At 53.2% G+C, this 21,130-nt stretch overlaps 6 protein-coding genes across 6 annotated transcripts; 4 read left to right on the forward strand and 2 right to left on the reverse strand.

Annotated features, from left to right (window-relative positions):
• Positions 1 to 269: 269 nt before the first annotated feature.
• Positions 270 to 4,835, forward strand: BP01DRAFT_359150 (ubiquitin-specific protease UBP15). The gene is made up of 11 exons (XM_025575607.1): positions 270 to 454; positions 574 to 694; positions 862 to 1,006; positions 1,080 to 1,237; positions 1,294 to 1,483; positions 1,536 to 1,644; positions 1,701 to 2,649; positions 2,702 to 3,837; positions 3,893 to 4,201; positions 4,254 to 4,383; positions 4,439 to 4,835. Exons 1-11 carry the CDS (start codon positions 446 to 448, stop codon positions 4,546 to 4,548), a joined length of 3,366 nt encoding a protein of 1,121 aa, XP_025428671.1. The 5' UTR covers positions 270 to 445; the 3' UTR covers positions 4,549 to 4,835.
• Positions 4,836 to 5,038: 203 nt separating this feature from the next.
• BP01DRAFT_359151 (emp24/gp25L/p24 family protein) lies at positions 5,039 to 6,517 on the forward strand. The gene is made up of 4 exons (XM_025575608.1): positions 5,039 to 5,313; positions 5,388 to 5,576; positions 5,775 to 6,054; positions 6,172 to 6,517. The coding sequence occupies exons 1-4, from the start codon at positions 5,161 to 5,163 to the stop codon at positions 6,180 to 6,182; spliced, it is 633 nt and encodes a 210-aa protein (XP_025428672.1). The 5' UTR covers positions 5,039 to 5,160; the 3' UTR covers positions 6,183 to 6,517.
• Positions 6,518 to 10,885: 4,368 nt separating this feature from the next.
• On the forward strand, positions 10,886 to 11,402 carry BP01DRAFT_367893 (uncharacterized protein; the record flags this gene model as incomplete). The annotated part of the gene is made up of 2 exons (XM_025576483.1): positions 10,886 to 10,896; positions 11,027 to 11,402. 2 exons carry the CDS (start codon positions 10,886 to 10,888, stop codon positions 11,400 to 11,402), a joined length of 387 nt encoding a protein of 128 aa, XP_025428673.1.
• A 733-nt stretch (positions 11,403 to 12,135) lies between these two features.
• BP01DRAFT_359156 (uncharacterized protein) lies at positions 12,136 to 14,260 on the forward strand. Its single transcript, XM_025575609.1, has 4 exons — positions 12,136 to 12,955; positions 13,154 to 13,648; positions 13,828 to 13,901; positions 13,964 to 14,260. Exons 1-4 carry the CDS (start codon positions 12,517 to 12,519, stop codon positions 14,231 to 14,233), a joined length of 1,278 nt encoding a protein of 425 aa, XP_025428674.1. The 5' UTR covers positions 12,136 to 12,516; the 3' UTR covers positions 14,234 to 14,260.
• A 250-nt stretch (positions 14,261 to 14,510) lies between these two features.
• On the reverse strand, positions 14,511 to 16,408 carry BP01DRAFT_346101 (RNA polymerase II-binding domain-containing protein; the record flags this gene model as incomplete). Its single annotated transcript, XM_025573623.1, has 3 exons — positions 14,511 to 14,845; positions 14,984 to 16,187; positions 16,259 to 16,408. 3 exons carry the CDS (start codon positions 16,406 to 16,408, stop codon positions 14,511 to 14,513), a joined length of 1,689 nt encoding a protein of 562 aa, XP_025428675.1.
• A 354-nt stretch (positions 16,409 to 16,762) lies between these two features.
• On the reverse strand, positions 16,763 to 18,858 carry BP01DRAFT_302482 (uncharacterized protein; the record flags this gene model as incomplete). Its single annotated transcript, XM_025572074.1, has 5 exons — positions 16,763 to 17,212; positions 17,266 to 17,405; positions 17,456 to 17,521; positions 17,569 to 18,609; positions 18,654 to 18,858. The coding sequence occupies 5 exons, from the start codon at positions 18,856 to 18,858 to the stop codon at positions 16,763 to 16,765; spliced, it is 1,902 nt and encodes a 633-aa protein (XP_025428676.1).
• Positions 18,859 to 21,130: the final 2,272 nt, after the last annotated feature.

Consider the following 21,130-nt stretch of genomic DNA (forward strand, 5'->3'; position numbering starts at 1 on the left):
ATTCTCCCCCTCGAGACAAGGGATAACTACAGAATAAAAATATTTATAACTAAGGAAAAGATTTTAATAATAAAGACTGGGTGCAGTGTTCCCGCATTGCCGTTATTATTGGGTTTTGGCAACTCCGCCACTAACTTCAAATCCCAATTCCCTGTGGACAGCCTCCAAACGACGGCTCCAGACCTGATCTTCTTCCGGTCTCCTTCTCTCACTTCCCCGTCAATCTTTATTCATTCAATTCTTCCCCCCCCCCCCCCCCCCCCCCCCCCCAGTTGTGGACTGGTTTGCCCTACTATCCTAACCCTCCCTGGCTTCTTTCTTCAATTCCCCTTTCATTCTTCTTGAAGATTCTCTCGGTCTATTTCCTTCCTCTCGTGTAATCTCCGTGAAGAAAGAGTGAAACCCGCCCATCTCAGTGCGTGGAGCGCACCTTTTTCTCCCTCACATGGACAACGTAAGTTCCTGCCAGTCTCAACTCGCTTTCGTCGCGGAGATCTTAGCCACCGTTCCATCCCATCTCCATCGATATATCTCTAGTGCTGATCCTGTAACGTTTTTGTCCGATACCTCCAGGCCGCCGATAGTGATATGCTCGTCGACGAATATGAGCAGTATCACCAAGACCGCACCGACGATGTCGTCGTCTCCCGCTCCGGATCGGACGAACCGGAGTCGGAGCCCTCCGCAGATGACCGTAAGATCCATATAATACCTTCCCATTGTTCTTCTGCGCATCCTGCCGTTTTGCGATGGACCTGGCCCGGCTTCCCATTAAGTCCCCGCCGGGGGCCGCCCTCGACTCGGCATCAACTGCAGCCCTCCTCTTCAGGTCCGAAAAACTGATTCCCTTCTCCGCACCAGATGCAGCAATGATGGCTCGGGTCCTTCCGAAAGACCCTGATTTGGAAACCGAAGATGAGACGTATCACACATGGCATATCCAGGATTGGCGGAAGCTGAAAAAGAAGGAGCACGGCCCCGTCTTTCAATGCGCTGGCTTCCCTTGGTGGGTGCACCAGAAATACCTCCTCGGCTCAAACCTGCCGCCCTTGCTAGCAACTCTGACATTTGGTACCCAGGCGGATCCTGTTCTTCCCGTACGGCAACCATGTTGAGCATGCCTCATTTTATCTGGAGCATGCTTGGGAGGGCGAACCCCCGGCAAATTGGTACGCCTGTGTGCAGTTCGCACTCGTTTTGTCGAATGTGAATGATCCCTCCATCTACGTTCATCACGGTACGTCTGTTCTTTTCCCTTCGCCGAGCAGGACCCTCCGACTAATTGAGTTATAGTCGCAACCCACCGATTCCATGCGGAGGAGGGAGATTGGGGTTTCACCCGATTCTGCGAGCTGCACCGGCTCTTCAGCCGACCCTGGGAGGGCCGTGGTGTGCCTCTCGTGCAGAACGACGAAGCTAAGATTACGGCCTACGTGCGCGTGGTCAAGGATCCGACGGGTGTCTTATGGCATAACTTCCAGAAGTATGCATCCGACGGCAAGCTGTGGGGTCAGAGTCGCTAATCTTTTCTCTAGTTACGATTCGAAGAAGGAGACCGGCATGGTCGGTCTGAAGAACCAAGGTGCGACCTGCTACCTTAATTCGCTTCTCCAGTCGCTATATTTCACCAATCGGTTCCGCAAGGTACGTTTGTCATCGCCGTTTGTTGTTGCCATCGCCTCAAACTGACGGGTTGGCAGGCCGTCTACCAAATCCCAACCGAGGCAGAAGCCTCGCGCGACAACAGCGCGTGGACACTGCAGAGGTTGTTCTTCAACCTCCAGACGAGCGAGAACTCAGTGTCCACCACGGAACTGACTGCATCTTTCGGGTGGGAATCGAGGCAGATCTTCGAACAGCAGGACGTCCAAGAACTGTCGCGAAAGCTTATGGAGAGACTCGAGGAGAAGATGAAAGGCACTCCGGCCGAGAAGGCGCTTCCGGAACTTTTCGTCGGAAAAACGAAAACCTACATCTCCTGTATCAACGTCGACTACGAGTCTTCACGCGTGGAAGACTTCTGGGATATCCAGCTGAATGTCCGCGGCAACAAGACGCTTGATGACAGCTTCAAAGATTACATTCAGGTAGAGACCCTCGAGGGTGAAAACAAGTACGACGCTGGCCAGCCCTACGGTCTGCAAGATGCCAAGAAGGGTGTCATCTTCGAGAGCTTTCCCCCAGTCCTGCACCTTCACCTCAAGCGCTTCGAATACGATATCAACCGCGATGCTATGATGAAGATTAATGACCGTCACGCCTTCCCTATGGAGTTCGATGCCACTCCATACCTCTCGAACGATGCCGACAAATCTGAGCCCTGGATCTACGAGCTGCACGGTGTACTGGTCCACAGTGGTGACCTCAACGCCGGCCACTACTACGCTTTCCTCAAGCCTACCAAGGATGGATTCTGGTACAAATTCGACGATGACCGCGTGACGCGGGCTACAGACAAGGAGGTGCTCGAGGAGAACTATGGAGGGGAATATGAGCTAGCCAACGGTGCTGCCGGAGTCAGACAACCGTACACTCGCGGCCTCTCCACCAAACGCTCGATGAACGCCTACATGTTGGTCTACATCCGTAAGACTAGACTGGATGATGTGCTTTTGCCCATCACCAAGGAGGATGTCCCTTCCCACATTGGTATGTTACACACATTGCTTTAACGTGATTGCAGCAACTAACATAGTGACAGAAAAGCGTCTCGTAGAGGACCGGGCCGAACAAATTCGGCGAAAGAAGGAGCGGGAAGAGGCCCACTTGTACATCAACGTCGGAGTGTTGACACAGGAATCTTTCCAGTCTCATCACGGGTTCGATTTGACAAGCAATGATTTACCCGCCGGCGATCCTGCTGTTCCGACGCAGTACAAGGTACTGCGGGCGAAAAAGGTTTCTGAATTTGCAGAGCAGCTTGCCGAAGAGAGGGGCCTCAACCCTAGTCACATTCGATTCTGGGTCATGGTGAACCGTCAGAACAAGACTACCCGCCCTGACCAAGTCATCTCTGAGCCTACCATGACCCTCGAGGAAGCCTACAATCGGCTTAGCACTAAAGGGAACCCGTTCAAGGTGTACATGGAGGTTGGCAAGCCTTCCGCCGACGGAACCGTGTCCTGGCCCGATAAAGACAATTGGATCCTGGTTTTCCTGAAGCACTTTGACGCTCCGTCGCAAACACTGAGCGGCGTGGGTCCCGTGTATGTTCGCAAGACGCAAAGAGTGAGCGAGCTCGCACCCGTCATTCTCGAACGGATGGGCTGGCCCGCCGGTACCGAGTTTATGCTATATGAGGAGATCAAGCATAACATGATTGATACGATGAAGCCCAAGCAGACCTTCCAGCAGTCTGAGATTCAGGACGGTGACATTATTACCTTCCAGAAGCAGATCAAAGAATCTGAGCTGCCTGCGACAGCTCTATATACCGATGCGAAGCAATTTTATGATTACCTGCTCAACAAGATCACTATCACCTTTGCTCCGCTCAAGTCGGAGGAAGGCGAGGAGTTCAATCTCACCCTGAGCCGGAAAATGACTTATGACCAGTTTTCGAAGAAGGTTGGCGAACATCTGAATGTGGAACCCACCCACATTCGCTTTGCTCCGGTCCTCGCAAGCACCGGCAAGCCTAAGCAGTTCATCAAGCGCAACCCCAACCAGAACAACCAAACTCTGTACCACATCTTAAGCGGGCAAATGTCGACTTATGGGTACAGCATGCACCGTCAGGATGCCCTGTATTACGAGGTGCTGGAAACAAGCTTGAGCGATTACGAATCCAAGACTTGCCTGAAGGTCACTTGGCTGCCTGAAGGTATCACGAAAGAGGTAAGTCGGGACAAACTGATTCAACGTTGGATGCAGGGGCTCACCATATCCACAGCAAGTCGTGGAGGTTCTCGTTCCCCGTGATGGTACCATCGCCGATGTCATTGCCGGTGTGCAGAAGAAAGCCAACCTGGAAGACGATGCCGATATTCATGTTTATGAGACCCATGGCGGCAAGATCTACCGGGATTTCCAACCGGACTCGAAGATCGCGGGAATCAACGAATTTGTGACCCTCTATGCCGAGAAATACCCCGAAGAGGAGCTCAATATGCAGGAGGGTGAGCGGACTATAAATGCCTTCAACTTCGATCGCGAAGCTAGCCGACCACACGGCGTACCCTTTAAGTTTGTTGTGAAGCCTGTAAGTGTCCTTTGCTCTTCCTGCCATCACCTCATGTGCTCACAATATCCAGGGTGAAATTTTCAAACAGACCAAGGAGCGCCTGTCCCGACGAACCGGGATCAAGGGAAAGCAGTTTGAGAAGATCAAATTTGCCGTTGTGCCTCGGAACATGTATACCAACCTACGATACCTTGAAGACGGTGAGTGCAATTCCTGCGAGATGAGACGGTGCCGTGACTGATCAATTGCTTGCAGATGATATCCTTTCCGACATCATTGGTGACTCGGACGACCTGCTGGGTCTCGAGCATGTAAATAAGAACCGCAGCTTTTGGAGCCGGAGCGAGTCATTCTTCATTCGATAGACACCAGGCCTTGTTTTTCCGGTTGTTTGTATTGGCTTGACATTGCTGGACAGACCCCTCTTACGGTCGGCCGGGGGCGTATAGCTGGTCATGTCATTCCGAACCAGCTCGCAAACCTGGTTGCGCAGAGAATAGGAACCCTTATATTATATTCCTCAGGACAGTGTGGATGTTTCATGTTCTTGCGATGGCAGTTTTGTTGTCTATTACCTCGTGTAGAAGAGGGAGCTATAGCCTTAACAAGGTGACCCTTTGCTAGCATGATAACCTCAATTTATGACGTAAGTAAGTTGCGTATGCACTCTTGGGAGGGACTCTATAAAAATGATAGTTTTGTACTGTGCTTGCAGTGCACTACCAGTAACTACTACGGAGTACTCAGTATGTAGGGTTAGGTTAAGGGTCCGTCCGCTGTTGGGAAGCTAATTACTCCCGTAGTTTTAGGGGGGGGGAAATGGGGTGCAAACACAACAAACAACGCGGGCCAAAGTCACAGCTGGCCAGAACTTCCGCCGAGTGTTTGTCGTCGTGTATTCTGTCGTTCTCTTCGCGACAACCAGTCAACCTCCTTGTGATACGGGGCATTTCTCTTGTTTGCTTGCTCGGCTCACCATGCGCTTCGCCGCTCTCGTCATAGGCCTGCTGGCCACCTTTGTTTCCTCGGTGGCCGCCACCGCGTTGACTTACCGACTCGAGGCCAACGAGAAGGCCTGTTTCTATAGCTATGTCGACCAGAAGAACGTCAAAGTTGCTTTCTACTTTGCGGTGCGAATCTCTTCCTCCTCGAGCTATTTTCTCTGTTCTGTGGAAGTGCGTACTGATGGCGTCCTTGTGAATAGGTTCAATCCGGCGGTTCCTTCGATGTCGACTACTCCGTGATCGGGCCCGGCGACAAGGTGATCTTGGATGGTACCAAAGAGCGCCAGGGTGACTTTGTTTTCACGGCCCAGAGTATCGGCGAGTACCGGTTCTGTTTCAACAACGAGATGTCGACATTCGCGGAGAAGATGGTTGATTTCGAGATTGCGGTACGTACTGTCCAAGAGATGATGCGAAGTGGTAGGGGATGGTAAACACGGGGATGGGGTTACATGATGACTATGACCGCCACGCACAATACCCACACGCACGACAAGTCAATGGCACTCCCTCCACCTACGCAAGCACACGACGGTTCCAAGCACACAAGACTAGATTCTAACTACGTGGTGGGGGGTGTATTCCAGGTCGAAAACGAGGAGCGCGCCCAACTCCCCTCCCGACAAGGCGCCAGCCCCGAACAGGCTTCGGCGCTGGAGGAGTCGATCTTCAAACTCTCGGCCCAGCTGTCGACCATCTCGCGCAACCAGAAATATTTCCGCACGCGCGAGAATCGGAATTTCAGCACGGTGCGCAGCACGGAACGCCGCATCTTCAACTTCAGCGTGATCGAGGGCTTGATGATGGTGTCGATGGCGGCGTTGCAGGTCTTTGTGGTGCGCTTCTTCTTCCAGGGAGCTAGAAAGGGTGAGTTGTCTTTCCATTTTTTTGGGGGGCGTAAAAGGCCTTTACCTGGCTGGGAGAGGGACTTGATTGATTTGGAGTTTTTATTGTTTGCTAACCTATGATTGACTCGGGGGGTAGGTTACGTGTGATCTTGATGATGATGTCAAAACATATATTCGATTCTTTTCGTGCCGTGGACAGCAGATAGGAACAACAATTCATATACCTTCCTTTTTTGATGTCAGCGGCTTTTGCTTCTCCTTTTTTTTAGATTGTATTGTGTGGCGTTTCTCCCTTAGGTATGGACTGGTGTCTGTAATGCCTTTGCCCTTTCATTTGACAGATTCCAGGTACCGGGCTGGGGACATAACCTTGTATCTAACTTAAAAAAAGTTTCAAGTCCGAATTCCGGACATTGAAGCTTCGCCAACTAGTACTCGGGTAAGTGGACGATCCAGGTCATTCTTTCGTCGGTGTTTCCCTCCGGTCATAAGTATGTATACTTGGAATTTGAGATGTTGAAGTGATACTAGTATGGATCCTACCATTTCAATCAAGGTTTGTGCTTTCCAAGAAGCAACCAAAAAAAAAAAAATAAAAAAAAATAAGGGACGGTGGACTTCGCAACCCTGCTTCCTTTCCAGATGGATTGAAGTGAGGGGAGGGGAAGGGTGGTGGGAGGCAAAAGAACGCCATCCATGCCTACTGTCCGCCTCATGTGGGACTGCACTCTGAACTACAGCTGGTTGACCGCGATTCTCCTCCGACTCGCCAATCCTGTTTCTTCGGCTCTTCGGGCGTTTCCTGCAGTGTGTGTCAGTGTTGTGTGGGGGCATCCTGTCCTTCTCACGAGAGGACAGAAAAGCAGGGTCAGGGTGCTTGGGAAGCTGGAGTGGGTGGGAATGTGCTTTTTCGCCATCCGGTTACGGGAGTATGCATGTCATTTGCCATCTTCGTTTCGTCATGGGCTGATGGTGTCGTGGTGTGGTTTGTGCTTTGGCTTGATGAGAGAGGGTTTGGCTAGTGGGTTTGGGGGATGGGGCCCGGGGGGGAGCAGTTATCCTTTTCTTGGATGATGCTGCTAGGTACAGTAAGATAGGGGTGGGTGATTTACAGTAAGTACTCTATCTCGACACCCTACTACGGTTCGTACTGGCTGCCCAGGAGGCGCTCAGTACTCGGTGGCCACTTTCTATATGCTGTGAAGTATATGTGTGGTACGTGGTATTCTGGGGACGTAAGAGGTACTTACGTTTCTTCTGTGGTTTTTTCAAGCATATTGTGGTATATGCGCCAATACTAGTAGTCAAAGTATATTGCAGAGCTCGTAGTAAGAAGGTATCAAGAGGAGTGGGACGGAGGGACGGAGTATGAGTGAGGAGGCAATACTGAGGAGCATATAGGCAGGCAGACCACCCCGGTTTCATCTCACCTCCCCGGGCTTCCACGCGTGGCTCAATGCGATGTGCTGGGGAGTGGTATAAAGAATTAATGACGGGATCAGATACTAGAAGCCCTTGTGAGTGGACAGGGCACAATATCACAGAGGAGAATTGATGATGTTATTCGCCATCTTCGTCATATGAAGGCGGCCTGATCGATGGGACGGTCTCTGCTCTTGGCTTACAGTACCTCTGGTTGGCAGGCTGGTTGCTAGAATGCTACTGGAAGATGAAAGAAAGCCATCCATCCATCCATCCTTCTCTTGATCCTCGCCATCTCGTCATGATACGAGGGATAGCAGTTTGAGGGTATAGTAGATGGCTCTATGAGTATGCAAGAGATTATAAAATGGCAAAATCGACTGCTTCGATCTGATTGGGAGTGGAAAGAGGAGTATATGTTCCCAAATATCAAGGGATCAATCAATATAACTACAAATGTGACTTCGGAGATGATACGCGTGGCGTCAGGGCTGACACAGAATATCTATTGGTCGGCCGAGATTAACATCCCGCAAAGAACATTAAAATTGAGAGCTTCAGCCTCAAGAAAGGATTCACACTGCGCAAGTCGCAGCATGGGGGCGGGGGGGAGGCGCTGGAGGGTGACGGTTCCACGAGTTTGAAAGAGGGCTTTGGGGTATGACGTTTGTTTTCATGGGACGAGGATGGATAGAGAGTGCACGACCAGGGATCACTCGGTCGCTGGAAGAAATTGTGTCTCTTCCATTGTAGTAGAAGAAGAAGAAGAAGAAGAAGAAGAAGAAGAAGAAGGGAAAACGATGCTGACGACGATGATGATGATAATAATGATGATGATGACCTAGATTGAGTCGGGGGGAGGCGAAGGTGATATCATCTTGACTGAGAGGCCCTGCGCGGCCCTGCCAGCCACGCCTTCGTCTTGCCCTCTCTTCGATTTCTCACCCCCCAACTAAGGAATACCCGGTGGTTATTGTCATTATTGTTCTTGAGAACAAGAGAGATTATTGTATGTTGTATGAGATTGAGGCAAACCAGATCGTTGGAATGTAACTTGGAATATGCCCGTCGGTTTCCGCTGACTTCATAGGACAATGACAGCACATTTCAGTTTCCCTGCGGCGCGCAACCGTTAATGGGTTCTAGAACATGCCAATCGTGCGAGGATTTCGGGTTGTACGTGGTGATCAACGGTTTGAGGTCCCTCCCTGGAAGTTTCGCTATTTCTGCAGTAGCTATGGTTGAGCGTATCAATGCGCGGACTCCTGTACTCTAGACATGCTCTACGCCATTCAGCGGGTTTGTTATGGCACGATGCGACTTCGAGATGGGACTGGACTGAGGGCAGGCAGGGGTTTCGATCCACAGTAGAGAGCCAATGGTGTGTATATTGTGTAGAATCTCAGATCTCGGTAGCCATTGGCTCCTCGTTCACCTTCACCGAGGTGTTACGGAACAAGAGAGAACCAGGAGAGGTTAGTTGGCTTCTTCTGCTGGATTGTGTGTGGGAGGTCGTGGAGGCGGAGAGAAGAGGCTCATCGATCCACCTCGGTTCTGGACGCCGATCGACGGTGTGTGGGTTGTGGATTCTCAGGCGGATAACTCATGCGCAGTCGTGTTATCGCGATAGTCGACTGCGATTGTGCAGTGTAGATGAGGAGGCTTGTGTGTAGAGAATCTGTGGGAGGAATGGTGGTGGTGATGGTGGTGTATTGTTGTTTTAATTAACTACGAGGTAGTGGCAGACTAGGAACAGGCCGGAAAAGTAGTTCCATGCATGACCTCCAACCCTTCTTGACTACATGGTTGTTCGTTCTCCTGGGGTCTGTTTTGGGTTCTTTCTCTTTTTCCTGGCCTCACGATCTCATCTCAATCACAGACTCAATGCGCGTCTTTGTTTTCTAGTTTCTGCAGCAACTGGGGGGAGTATTAAAGGTACAGGGAGTGCGGTATGCGACTCCATCCATGACTCGGTGGCACTCGCCCGTGACGTCAGTGCGCCGGGCCTCAGGCACTGGCGCCGGCAATTTTCCGAATCCACCATCATCCACTAGCCATCACCAACCACCACTAATCATCTCTCTAGTTAACTACAAGCTCCAAAAACACTGTGACCACAACGTGAAAGCATCCACGGACCCTTCGCTGGGCCCCGAATCCGCTCTGGCGACGAATCAGAAGCTCTCGAACCTTTCGATTCCTCGTTCATGAGTTCACTTGCCATCATCACCCTCTGCTCAGATAAGACGATCCCTCCCCAAATCGATGCTTCCCCAGCACTATCCCCCTCCCCGATCGGTGGCATCTTCTGCCTGCAGGAAAATGGACAGCGCTTTGTCTGTTCGGGGAATGGCTTCACACCTGGGCCACTTGGGGAACTTTGGGAGGATCTCTTCCAGACCTCCAGTTCCCCTTCCCCCTCTCCACTGCATAGACTAGTGAATTCTGATCGCCCCCATCTTCTGTGTTAGCTCCGGCTATGACACATCGTGTCCCAAGTTCCATCCTCATGCCCCCTGTTCATGCCAGCCCGCTGTCAAACAATCCGAAGTAGCTTCTAGCAACGAGCTCAACTTAATGCTCATGTCGCTAAAGTCCTGCCACCCTTCCCGCGCCCCCTCCCCCTCCCGTTGCAGCGTCGATCTGCAGGGACGGGGCGCCGCAGCAGTGACCATAAGCACAAAAGGCCGCCTGTCGATCTCACAATGCCATGTATCGCAGATGAACCAGTTGCAATTCACCGGTGACCTCATTCTGCTCTGAGGGTTGGTGGACCGTGGTCCGTCTGGGGGAACACTGACCCTTGAGAGCCAGTGGAGTGCGGTTATTTCCGATCATCCCTCTGATGAATGTACACGACCGGACGCCCCCCATGTCGCCGCCGCCGCCGCTGCAGCCCGTACCGATGAATTAAGGGACTTTACTGGGGCTGGGCAGGACCGAGTTTTGGTTCTGCGAAATTGGTCCCCTCTTGTAAGTAAAATGCCGGACAGACGCCTCTCATTGGTGGCTGTGATGTCATCCGCCGCCTCCAGGTCGAAAGCATAACCTCATCCGTGGGCATGGGTTTGTGGGTATTTCCGTTTTGATGTGGGCCATCATGCAGACGACAGTTTGGAACCTACTGTCACAGCGTGCACAGGCGACCACCGTCATTATTGTTGTTGTGATCTCATGTCGGAGCCGACAAGCAGATCCAATTGACGGGTGTGTCCGTCCCAAAGCCTATATTATGCTCTTTCCAGACGTCTTCTCATTCATTTCCTTTCTCCAGCCTCCTGTTCTATCAAGACGAAGCTAGTCCTACCGTGGGCATTTACGAATCTTCTTTGTTCAACTGTTCTGCGTATCTTTTCTAATCTTCGATTTTCCGCTACCAATCTGTGCCAAAGGTGAGCCTCAGAATATCCGGTTCTACCATTCGCGATATGCCCTTCCTGTATGTTTGCTCCTTAGCGTGGTCGTTGACCTAAGAGACCTTCTCCATCTCGATGGGCTCTTGGACCACGACACGCACGCTGCATCCCATTGTGCTACTTGGGACAAATAGCTAATGTTTCGGTTGATAGACAAGATATGATGGCAACCTCGGTGCATGAAGACCAATATCGCTCAATGCCTCCCTCTGGAAGGGAGGGCTGCCGTGCTTCCGGTGACTACCACATCAACAGCAACCGCACCATGGACCCTAACACATCGGTGGAGGATTACAACCGGGTTATGCTGGAGTACACCCAACGTCGGATGGCTGATTTCGCCGAGTTCGACGACGACAAGGGCTCGTTCCCGAGCCGCAGCAGCCGCAGCAGTCAGACCAGCGGCGACAGTGGCGCCTCGACCAGCGGCGTGCTGGCCAGTCAAGCGGCTGGACCGACTTCTACTTCCGCCGGGTTTCCTAGTGTCTCCGACGGAGGGCGCCGCAGGGTCGGCGCAGACTCGTTCTAAGTCGGGACTCGCATGGATGGTCGAAGCTGCGCTTTGACCCGGAAGTGTTCATGTGCGGGTGTGACCAGTACATATGAGTTAATGTTTACGAAAAAGGAGTTTGTGTTGTGCTGTGGGAGGACTGGTGGCTGATCCTTTCGAGAAAAGGTGTGTAGGGCCACTGGGGTCTCAGGTGTTTGTGAATTTATGGATTAGCGAGAACGCCTTGATATAGAAAGCGAAGCGGAACCCAGCGACAAGCGGTTACGCGATAGAAGGGCGATGTCTCGAGCTTGAGGCTTGACGATTCTACCCGTGTGATTTGTGATGCTTCTGCTGATGTTATTGATACCTCGAATGGCATGGATTTAATGAGTCAGTCTGTTTCTCTGTACAGTCAGGCTTTCCACTGCAAAGATGGTCTGCTCCGAGGTTTTATACTCGTTTACATACAATCCCCGAATATGTTATTTTCAGGGTGTATTTCGTTCCTACTACTGTCACTCTTTGGTACTTAAGATGCTGCACAGGTTGTACTGCCAGGCAAGACGGTCGATTATCCACATAATATATAGCTGGCTTCCATCAGCATGAGATCGTAGTTCTATATTCTTGCATATTGTTCAGTGTAACTGACACAGTACTGGTTTCTTTTTGGTGTCAACTGGTGTGTGTCTGGGTTCAATCCTTGCTTCAGTCAACCTCCTCGGGTGTCCACCCCGACCAACTGCAACACCGCAGAACGTACTATTTGTTTACAGCCCGTTCATCTTCGCGGTTTCTGGCCAAGTACAAATTCATCACTTCCAAGAGATACACCAACATTCCATCTTGTTCACCACATTCCAAAACCAATGTTCTGGCGCGTCCTTGCCGGGAAAGTCGATCCCATCAAGGGAGGAATTTTGTCTTGTCTACACGAATGAGACATACCATATAACGCCTTCCAGCCCCTTGAAAGGAGCCTGGCAGAGGGAACTCAGCACGACAGCCGACACGCCTCCACCCACTCCATTCAATCGTTCAGCTGGCGATTCATGCGAATCTGACCTTATACACTCTTTGTCTTCGTGGATATCGACTTACCACTACCAACGAAAAAACGAAAAAAACGAGAAAAAAAATAGAAATAAAGATGAAACTCCTGCCCACGCTGTTCTTGCTCACTCCCCTCGCCTTGTCCATTCCCTTTGCACCGGTCCCGGCGCAGCCTCATGATGATAGCCCGGATGGAGTCGCCCAGCGCCCTCAAGGTGACGACCCAGGCGCAGCCCTGAAGAACTATATGCTGGAGAACTTCCCTACCAAAGCCAGCAGCTCCAAGTCCCGCGGCCATACCGCGTCCACAACCACAGAGGCAGACCCAGCCATCGCCACGGTGACTGCTACCGTGACAGTCGCCGCCACGACAGCCGCAGACCACGATCCCACCCCCAAGACCACCAGTGTGTCCAAACCTACGGCGACGACCACGGTGACGGTCACTGCGACGGCGACCGCAGCTGCCGCAGACCACAAATCCACCTCCACCTCCACCTCCACCAGCGTGTCTAAACCTACAGCAACAACCACGGTGACGGTCACTGCGACGGCGACCGCAGCTGCCGCAGACCACAAATCCACCTCCACCTCCACCTCCACCAGCGTGTCTAAACCTACAGCAACAACCACAGTGACGGTCACAGCGACAGCAACCGCAGCTGCCGCAGACCACAAATCCACCTCCACCTCCACCTCCACCAGCGTGTCTAAACCTACAGCAACAACCACAGTGACAGTGACAGCGACAGCAACCGCAACAGCAGCCGCCGCAACCTCAGACCCTAACCCAGACCCCGAACCCGAAGTCGAACCCGAAGTCGAACCCGAACCCAAGCCTACAACCACACCCAAACCCACCACCACCACAACCACAGTAACAATCACAGTGCCAGCAACAGCAACAGCCGCAAACAACCCCACTCCTACCTCGGATCCCCAATCCAAACCCAGCAAAACCCGCAGCACCGGCGACAACGACGTCGACACGGACACGGACACGGACACCGACCCGGCAGACGACAGCGGCCTCAGCAACGCCCTCGGCCTCGTTCCCAACCCCAACGCCAACCAGAACCCAGATAACAGTCAGACGTGCCCGACCAACCGACCCTCGAAGCAATGCTGTCAGAGTATCGAGAACGTTGCCGATCAGGTGTTGCAGCCGTTGGGGCAGTTGGTACCGTATCTTTCTGGGGTGGATGTGTCGAGTTTGCTTGCATTGGAGTGTATGTTCCTCCCTCCTCCCCTTTCCCTTTCCCTTTCTCTTTCACTCTGTGTTTTTATGTAAATGTGATGGGCAGTGTGTATATGCGCTGGGTTTAGGTTTTTTACTGACCTGTGTTTATCATTTGTTTTCATTGGGGGTTACTGACTAACTATTGTTTTTGCTGGGGAATACTATTAGGTGAGGGAATGGCCGACTCTGATCCCAACGCTGGTTGTTTCAGTTCCGTGATGTGTTGTGAGGGGACGCCGGGGGTATGTTCCATCTTCCTGCTTCTTCGGGTGAGAGAGGGTTGTATGTGCTAATGACCTGCTAGAAAACCGGTAAGCAGCAAACGCTGAAGACGGCGTGCGCGAACTGGGACCAGGCGCAGCAGGATAAGGCGGAGGACGCGGCTGCGCAGCGCCTGGCCTCGGCGTCGGCCACGCCCGTTGCGTCGGCGGCGCCGGTGGCTACGCCGGCGAAGAGGCAGTTGCCTGCGCTGCCGTTGCCGGGGCTGGAGGAGTTGGGGAAGTTGTTGAGTGGAGATGGGGTGGTAGGACATCAGGGGAGTGTGCTGGGGCTGGGAGGGGCCCCTGCGGAGTAGATCCATCCACACTCCAGTGGAGTCGGGATGCGGGGGCGCTGGGAAGTTTGAAAAGAAGGGGGGTCCGGGGGTTCTCCCCCGGAACGCATCTCTTGATGGATGAATGGATGTTATAATATACATGTCTGGTGGAATGGGATTGGATTAGAACGTTTGTCTTATTCAAGTCATGTATTGTGAGTCGATAGCGTAGAGTTCATTGATTCTCTGTTTACCAGTAGTTCTCTATCTGTCTTTCTATCTGTTCATCTACGATGCACCACCACCACCACCACCATTATCTCCCCCGCGGATACCCCTGCCAGCCTTGTCCATGGGAGCCATGAGGAGGCGGAAAGTGGTAGGATCCTGGGGGCATCTGCTGGGCATACTGGCCCGGTGGGTGGTACTGGCTGCCTCCCGGGGGCGGGGGTGCCTGCTGGTAGGGGGGTGGGAAGTGGGAGGTTTGTTGCGGAGGAGGGAAAGGCATGGGGGGCGGTGGTGGAGGCCATGGGCCCTGGTAATTCGGGGGCGGCGGGGGAGGGGGAGCATGCGGGAGACCCGGTGGGAAGCCGCCCTGGAAAGATGACGGCGGTGGATAGCCCATAGACGCAGGAAGTGGAGGAGGAGGAGCTGGCGGGAGCGCATGTTGTGGTGGTGGTGGTGGTGGTGCACGTGGAGGGATTGAGGGAGGCAGATGAGAAGGAGGCGGAAGCGGAGGGGCCGCATTGGCGTAAGGTTGACGATATTCCTGCTGGAACCCAGCCGGACGGGGAGAATACGACCGAGATCGTTCTTTGGATTTGGACGGGGGCGGCCACGGTCCTCCGCGCGGAGGCGATCTCGACCTCGACCTCGATCTCGACGGGGACCTCGAATCATAGCGTCGTCGGCGCGGCGAGCGACTGTCGCCCCGCCATCGACCGCCAGCCTCGCTCTCACTCTCACTCTCACTGTACCGGCGCTTGGGATACGCACCCCGACTTCGACTGCGGGTACTCCTGCTCCGGCTCCTGCTCCGGCTTCTGCTGCGACTGCCCTCCCGCCCCCTCGCCGCCCGCTTCTTCATCTGCTGACAGAACCCCCTCGACCAGCCATAGTACGTCTCCCCCTTGACGACCTCCCCGCTCAACGACTCGCGGACCACCACCTGGCCCAACTCATCCAAATCCACCATTTCATCCTCGGCATGGTCGACCGCATCCTCCTCGGCGACAGCCACCCCAGCATAAATGCCCTCGACCTCGCCCAGAAACCTCTTCAACGCCCCGACCAGCTTATCGTCCGCCGGCCCCGCCAGGAACTGCAACGGCTTGATCGCGTCCCCGCGCAGCGGCACCGCCTCATCGGGGATAATGTGCGGGATCAGGTTGCCCGCCGGCAGGTCATACCAGGGGGTGGCGGGGTCCCCATGCGTGGCCGGCATGACAAACGGCAGATCCTTCTGCTGCTGCTGCTGCACGGAGGAGAGCTCCTTCTCCGCGACGGCGATGCTCTCCTCGACGATCAGCGAGGTCTTAACGGGGCCGGATAGCGCGGCATTCTTGACGACCTCGCGGAGCTTGTGCACGTAGTCGGTTGCGTAGTAGTTGTTCTCGGCCCAGATCGACAGCAAGTCGTCCAGCCGGCGGTGGTGTTTGGGGTGGTGCTCGCGGTCGTAGCTGGCGGCGTAGCCGATCAGTTCCACCAGGTACGGTTGGAGGGCGCCGGTCAGCGTCGCGAAGGCGGCGGTCGTCGGGAGATGGTATTTGGTGTGGTGAAAAAGGTCATTGAGGAGGTAGAGGATGTGTAGGCGTTTGCGCTTGGCCGAGGTCTTTTTGGAAGTGGGCGGAGGCGCTTCCGGGTTGTTGGTGTTGGTGTTGTTGGTGTTGTTATCTTCGAGTGAGGCGGACAAGGCGACCAGGTATTTGGCCCAGACGCCGACACGATTGGACGAGGAGACTACTTGGTGGTCGATGAGCCAGTCTTTGCAGGTCTAGATGGTCCGATTGTAGGCTTTAGTATGAGAAGGGTCTCGGGAAGGCCACAGGCGACGGCGGCTCAAACCTGGATGTTTGCTGGGGTGCATTGCGACAGCGCCCGGTCGAGCGCGGTGTGGAAGGTGGTGATCTCGTCGCGGGGCACAGAGGTTGGGTCCGGTCGCAGTAGACCCGCGGAGAAGGAGGCCTTTGCGATGGCAAGTTGATGGGATGCCATCGCTTCGGATTGAGGGGTGGGGTTGTGTTGATGATGAGGAGAAGTTAGGTTGGAGTGAGAGAGACTCGGGAGAGGGTCACCTCGGCGGTTGCGGGCGGGAGCTTATGGCGCCACGTGATCCCGTCCGCCCTATTATGTAGAAATGTAGTAGAAGAGAGGAAGTAGAGCTACGTAACATTCAACCGACTTGAGATTAGGGACCCCGAATTACTCCAATCACTCGTATGTAGAACATGCATCATCCATAAGCCAAGATTGTACATGCCACTAGGTGGCGAGAAGCGAACTTATTATCATCACATAAGCAGAAACAACCAGCACTCAATCACTACTAACTCGTCTCGATCAACCGCCTTAGTACTTGCGGCGGCCGTGGCCTCCCATAATATTGCGGCGTGACTTGTGCGAAGGGGACGGGGTAATGGTGACAGAGTGGGAGGAGGTGTGGGTGGAGGTCGTGTAAGCGGTCGAGGTGGAAGTAGCATGCGCCGCGGCACTGCTGGGGTGCGCCTTGGAAGTAGCCGAATTCGCGGCGTGGGAGGAAGAAGCCTGCTTGGAGCTGCTCGCCTTGGAGCTGCTCGCCTTGGAGCTGCTCGCCTTGGAGCTGCTCGCCTTGGAGCTGCTCGCCTTGGAGCTGGTCGTCTGGGAGCTGCTCGCTTTGGAGCTGGTCGTCTGGGAGCTGCTCGCTTTGGAGCTGGTCGTCTGGGAGCTGGTCTCCGAGGTCTTGGTCGTGGTCGTGCTGGTTGAAGTGGAAGTAACCTTGTCAAAACCAAAGCACTTCTCAGACAGCGTGGTAGCGATGGACTGAACAAGTTAGTACACATGCTCTCGGTGTGTCACGAGCGTTGAAAACCTACCGCAATGTCCCAGGAAGTGATAGGATTAGCTTCGTCACTTGCACTCGCGACATCAGCGACCAGGTTGACGCCCGCAGAAGGTGTGACTTCGACGGCGTAGTGGTAGTCAGCCGAGTCAGCCGAGCAAACACCCTGGCTGGCTACATCCAGTTAGCAGCAGTACGACAAGCACCAAAAGAAGACCACTCACAAGCCTCAAGAGCCAAGTCAGCTCCCACATAGGGCTGAAGGTAAATACCACCCTCCCAGCCGTAACCTATCTCCTGTTAGCTTTGAGCCACCCTCCGGGCAACGGGGGCTTACCGAGGATGTCGAACTCAATCTCCACAGACACCTTGCCGTAGATCTCGACATTGGCCTCCAGCTTGGCATCGAGCGTAAAGTCCTTGGTGGTGACGGTAGGAGACCATCCGCTCTGGTCGAAGCTGAATTCATTCTTCGCGCTTTGGTCGAAACTCAGCTCCGCCTTGGCCGAGTCACTGACATCGATCTCGACACCCATGCCAATGGTGGCTTCGCCGTCGAGAGGACCGACCGACCACCCCAGGGCAATCTTGACCATGGGACCAATCGTGGCGATTTTCGCAATGCTGATGCCGTCAATCGGGATGGTGACCAGGTCGACTTCGTCAGCCTCCGACTTGGTCAGGTTTCCAGACAGCTGGAGCTGGGGTTCGAGATAGGCAGAGACATTACTAGGCGTCAATGTGACAGACGCCTTCTCGCTACCGAGGAGACTCAAGACACTAGTCGAGTATTCAAAGACCATGTCGAATTTTCCCGACGTCTTGCAGGTGGAGCAACCGGCAGACAGCGAAGCGCTGTCCTTGTCGAACAGAGATTTGTCACTGAAGGAAAAGTCCTTGGCGATGTCAATGGTACTGTCCTTGGTACCCGTTCCTCTCTTCTTGGTGGTACCCCGTTTGGCGATGGCGATCTGGTCATCGGTCTCGGCCTTAGCAATCCTGAGAGAAAATTCGCTCACGGAGTTCTGCCACTCAGTCACATTTCCGGTGAACCTGGCAGTATTGACGTTGTCTCGGAAGCTGGCTCCCGTCATGATGAAGGGCTGTCTGGCGGTATTCCAGCCACACTGACCAGCACCGGCCACCAGCAGGACATAATGAGGATCTGCCTCATTAAGCCAGCTCCAAGCACTCTTGGCATAAGTGTACGAGGCTGAGTCCGAGAATGCAACAGTTACACTAGCACTAGTGCCGTTGGTGCAAGTGACATTCTGGACCAAGTCTTTGAACGCCTCCATGGCAAGAACAGTCTCATAACTCTCCAGCATGGCAACTGTGAAGTTTCCCAGGACGTCGGTCTCGCCACCTACGATAATCGCTTTAGCTTGGATACAGGTATCAGAAGGCGTTCGGGAAGCTTACCACCCCAGTAGAACGAGTGCTGGTTCTGCAGATCCAAGGAGGAGGTTGAAGTCGACGTAGTGGATCCGGACACAGCTACCTTCTCCAGAGTGTTGGTCGCTGTTTCATACGAGTCGATCTCAGCAAGCTCCACAGACAGAGCTTGTTGATAGAAAGCATAGGCCATGAGGCCTGATGCCAGACCATTCTGAAAAAGTCTGACCATTTCGACTATATGACAACCGGGTCACAAAGTCGAAGTAAATGAATGAAATGGGATAACCCTGAAAGAGAGTGTATCACGATAGTGATGAAAAGAATGGCTGTCACTATGGACCAGAAAGAGTGACTGAGAGAGAATGTGATGATTGTGTGAAGATCTCATAGACTCGCCGACATCGTCTGGTCTTTTAAACAGGCCATACTGTTGGCCCCCAAGCTGGTCCGTTCAGGATGTCTTAGCGATCTCATCTCAGACCGGTTCACTTGCTCCTTTCATTAGAGAATTGAGATTCCGCAAAGAGTAAACTTCTAGAGCCGAGCTTCCACTTGAACACTTGAGAGGCGCAGCAAGGAAGACAGTACGGGTAAATCCTAGTGTAGTTGGGGGCGGCTGCATAGGGCTTCGTTGAGATCCATAATAGCAGCCTCTGCCCATACTTCTCCCCGGGGCTGGCCCCAATGCGGACTAAAGTCTTTGAACTCTCATGTTGCTTTGATTTGAGAGGTGAAGCAGCTTCCTGCTATGAAGGATGTCATGGCAGGTGGTGAACCTTTCTTGGCGTTAGATCTGTTCCTGGTCTAGACAGAGTGAGACGGCCGACCTGTCCAGCTAGGAGGAGAGGGTCATTCCCACAACAATAAGAAAATTGACTTGAGGTCCCTGCTTGCCGGTTGAGAGGCTCAACCTGGTAAACCAACACAGGTCAAGCATTCTGATCTATGGGATAGGTTCAGAAATTGCTTGGCTCGGATCCATGTAGGCCCCCACTATCATTTTCGCTCTCTCCGACAGCATTCATTGCTCAGAGCTTCCCGGGATGGGCTTGAGTATAAGCCGGCACATGCATCGAGAGTCGTTTGAGTATGGTTAGGATGCTCAATGCGAGACGAATGTACATAGAGATGGAGAGTCGATGAAGACGTGCTCGGCGAAGTGTCTCACGGGCTAGAGATGACATTTGTCTTGGTCCGGACGAAGCCCCGACACTAACATAGGCGATAGAAGGCTGGGCAGTACCTCAGCTGGCGAGACGGCTGAGTTCCTGCTTATGCATAGCTGGGGTAATGGCAAGGAGTGGTACCGTTCCGAGGGTCGATGCATCTTCGTGATCCCTCCTAGTCAAGCTCAACTGCTCAGCCGCAGCAGGAACCTGAAAGCAGAATAGAACTTGCAAGAATAAGTGTTTAATGCGGGTCAGTCAAGTCTTGTTCACCCCATTCCCCTGCATCAGGAGGTGGCCCCCACGCGGAAACGGTGCCTTTCGACTAGAGTGGCTCATGTTGAACCAGTGTTTGAGTCTCTGGGGGCCAAACCGGGGGTTCTTGCGTGGGGTCAGCACTGAACTGCTAAGGATTTGACACATTGACTGAATAAAAGAAAGTGAAATGTGTAAGTAGCAGTCAATTGTTGTAGTTGAGGTGTAGGAGTAACTGAAGGAAGTACCGGGCCAAGGCCGACCTGGCCGGCGTCAAGTAGTAGCCGCCACTATGAAAATTCCCGTGACTCGGAATGACCATTACTAGTATTAGTATATGATCCCTATGTCCACTTGTGTATTCACTATTGAGATACTTACTACATAATGCAAGTATACCAAGTGGCAGTATCCCTCAAAGGCAAAAGAGAATGCATTGGGAGACTCGGCAAACTCGACAGGACATCCATCCACTCTTCGCCCCTTGCCTCCATAATCGCTATTTTCAAATGTCCAAGAGAATGTGATGGCCCTTAAGTTGTATATTGGGATCTCCAACACGGACGAATAATATCTCCTTTCTTCTCACCGATGCCAGAGCCTGCGAAGTCGCACAGTCCGATGGATAGATCATCCGCAACAAGACAGTTGCGGGCTGGATAGTCCTTGGAGATCAGTTATGCGAACCGATGACGGGCCATGGAAATTATCGGTAAGGTTGCGCTGGGTGCAAAGATGGGTCCAGTGAAGCCCCAGCTGTGAACACGAGGGAATCAGAGAACAAGAGGAAATGGTAGCGCACGGCCTGCTGCTCGACCATCTCAACTGCAAACATATGCAGCAACCTCGCAACAACTTGATCCCAGCCTACAGCATGACCATATTATGACAGGTCTCTCGAAACAGTACAGCCAGCTGTGACGGGTTATATCCAATCAGGTCAAGAGACGAATGTATATGTATATGTATACTGGCTGATGCTGGCGGTAACATCTACTATATCACGAAGGCCAACCGTCCTATACACCCCTCTCTGATGTTTCCTGCACGATATAGCTGCGGTCCAAAAGCAACTCGTTT

This window comes from Aspergillus saccharolyticus (genome assembly GCF_003184585.1).
Source record: "Aspergillus saccharolyticus JOP 1030-1 unplaced genomic scaffold BP01scaffold_32, whole genome shotgun sequence".
NCBI lineage: Eukaryota > Fungi > Ascomycota > Eurotiomycetes > Eurotiales > Aspergillaceae > Aspergillus > Aspergillus saccharolyticus.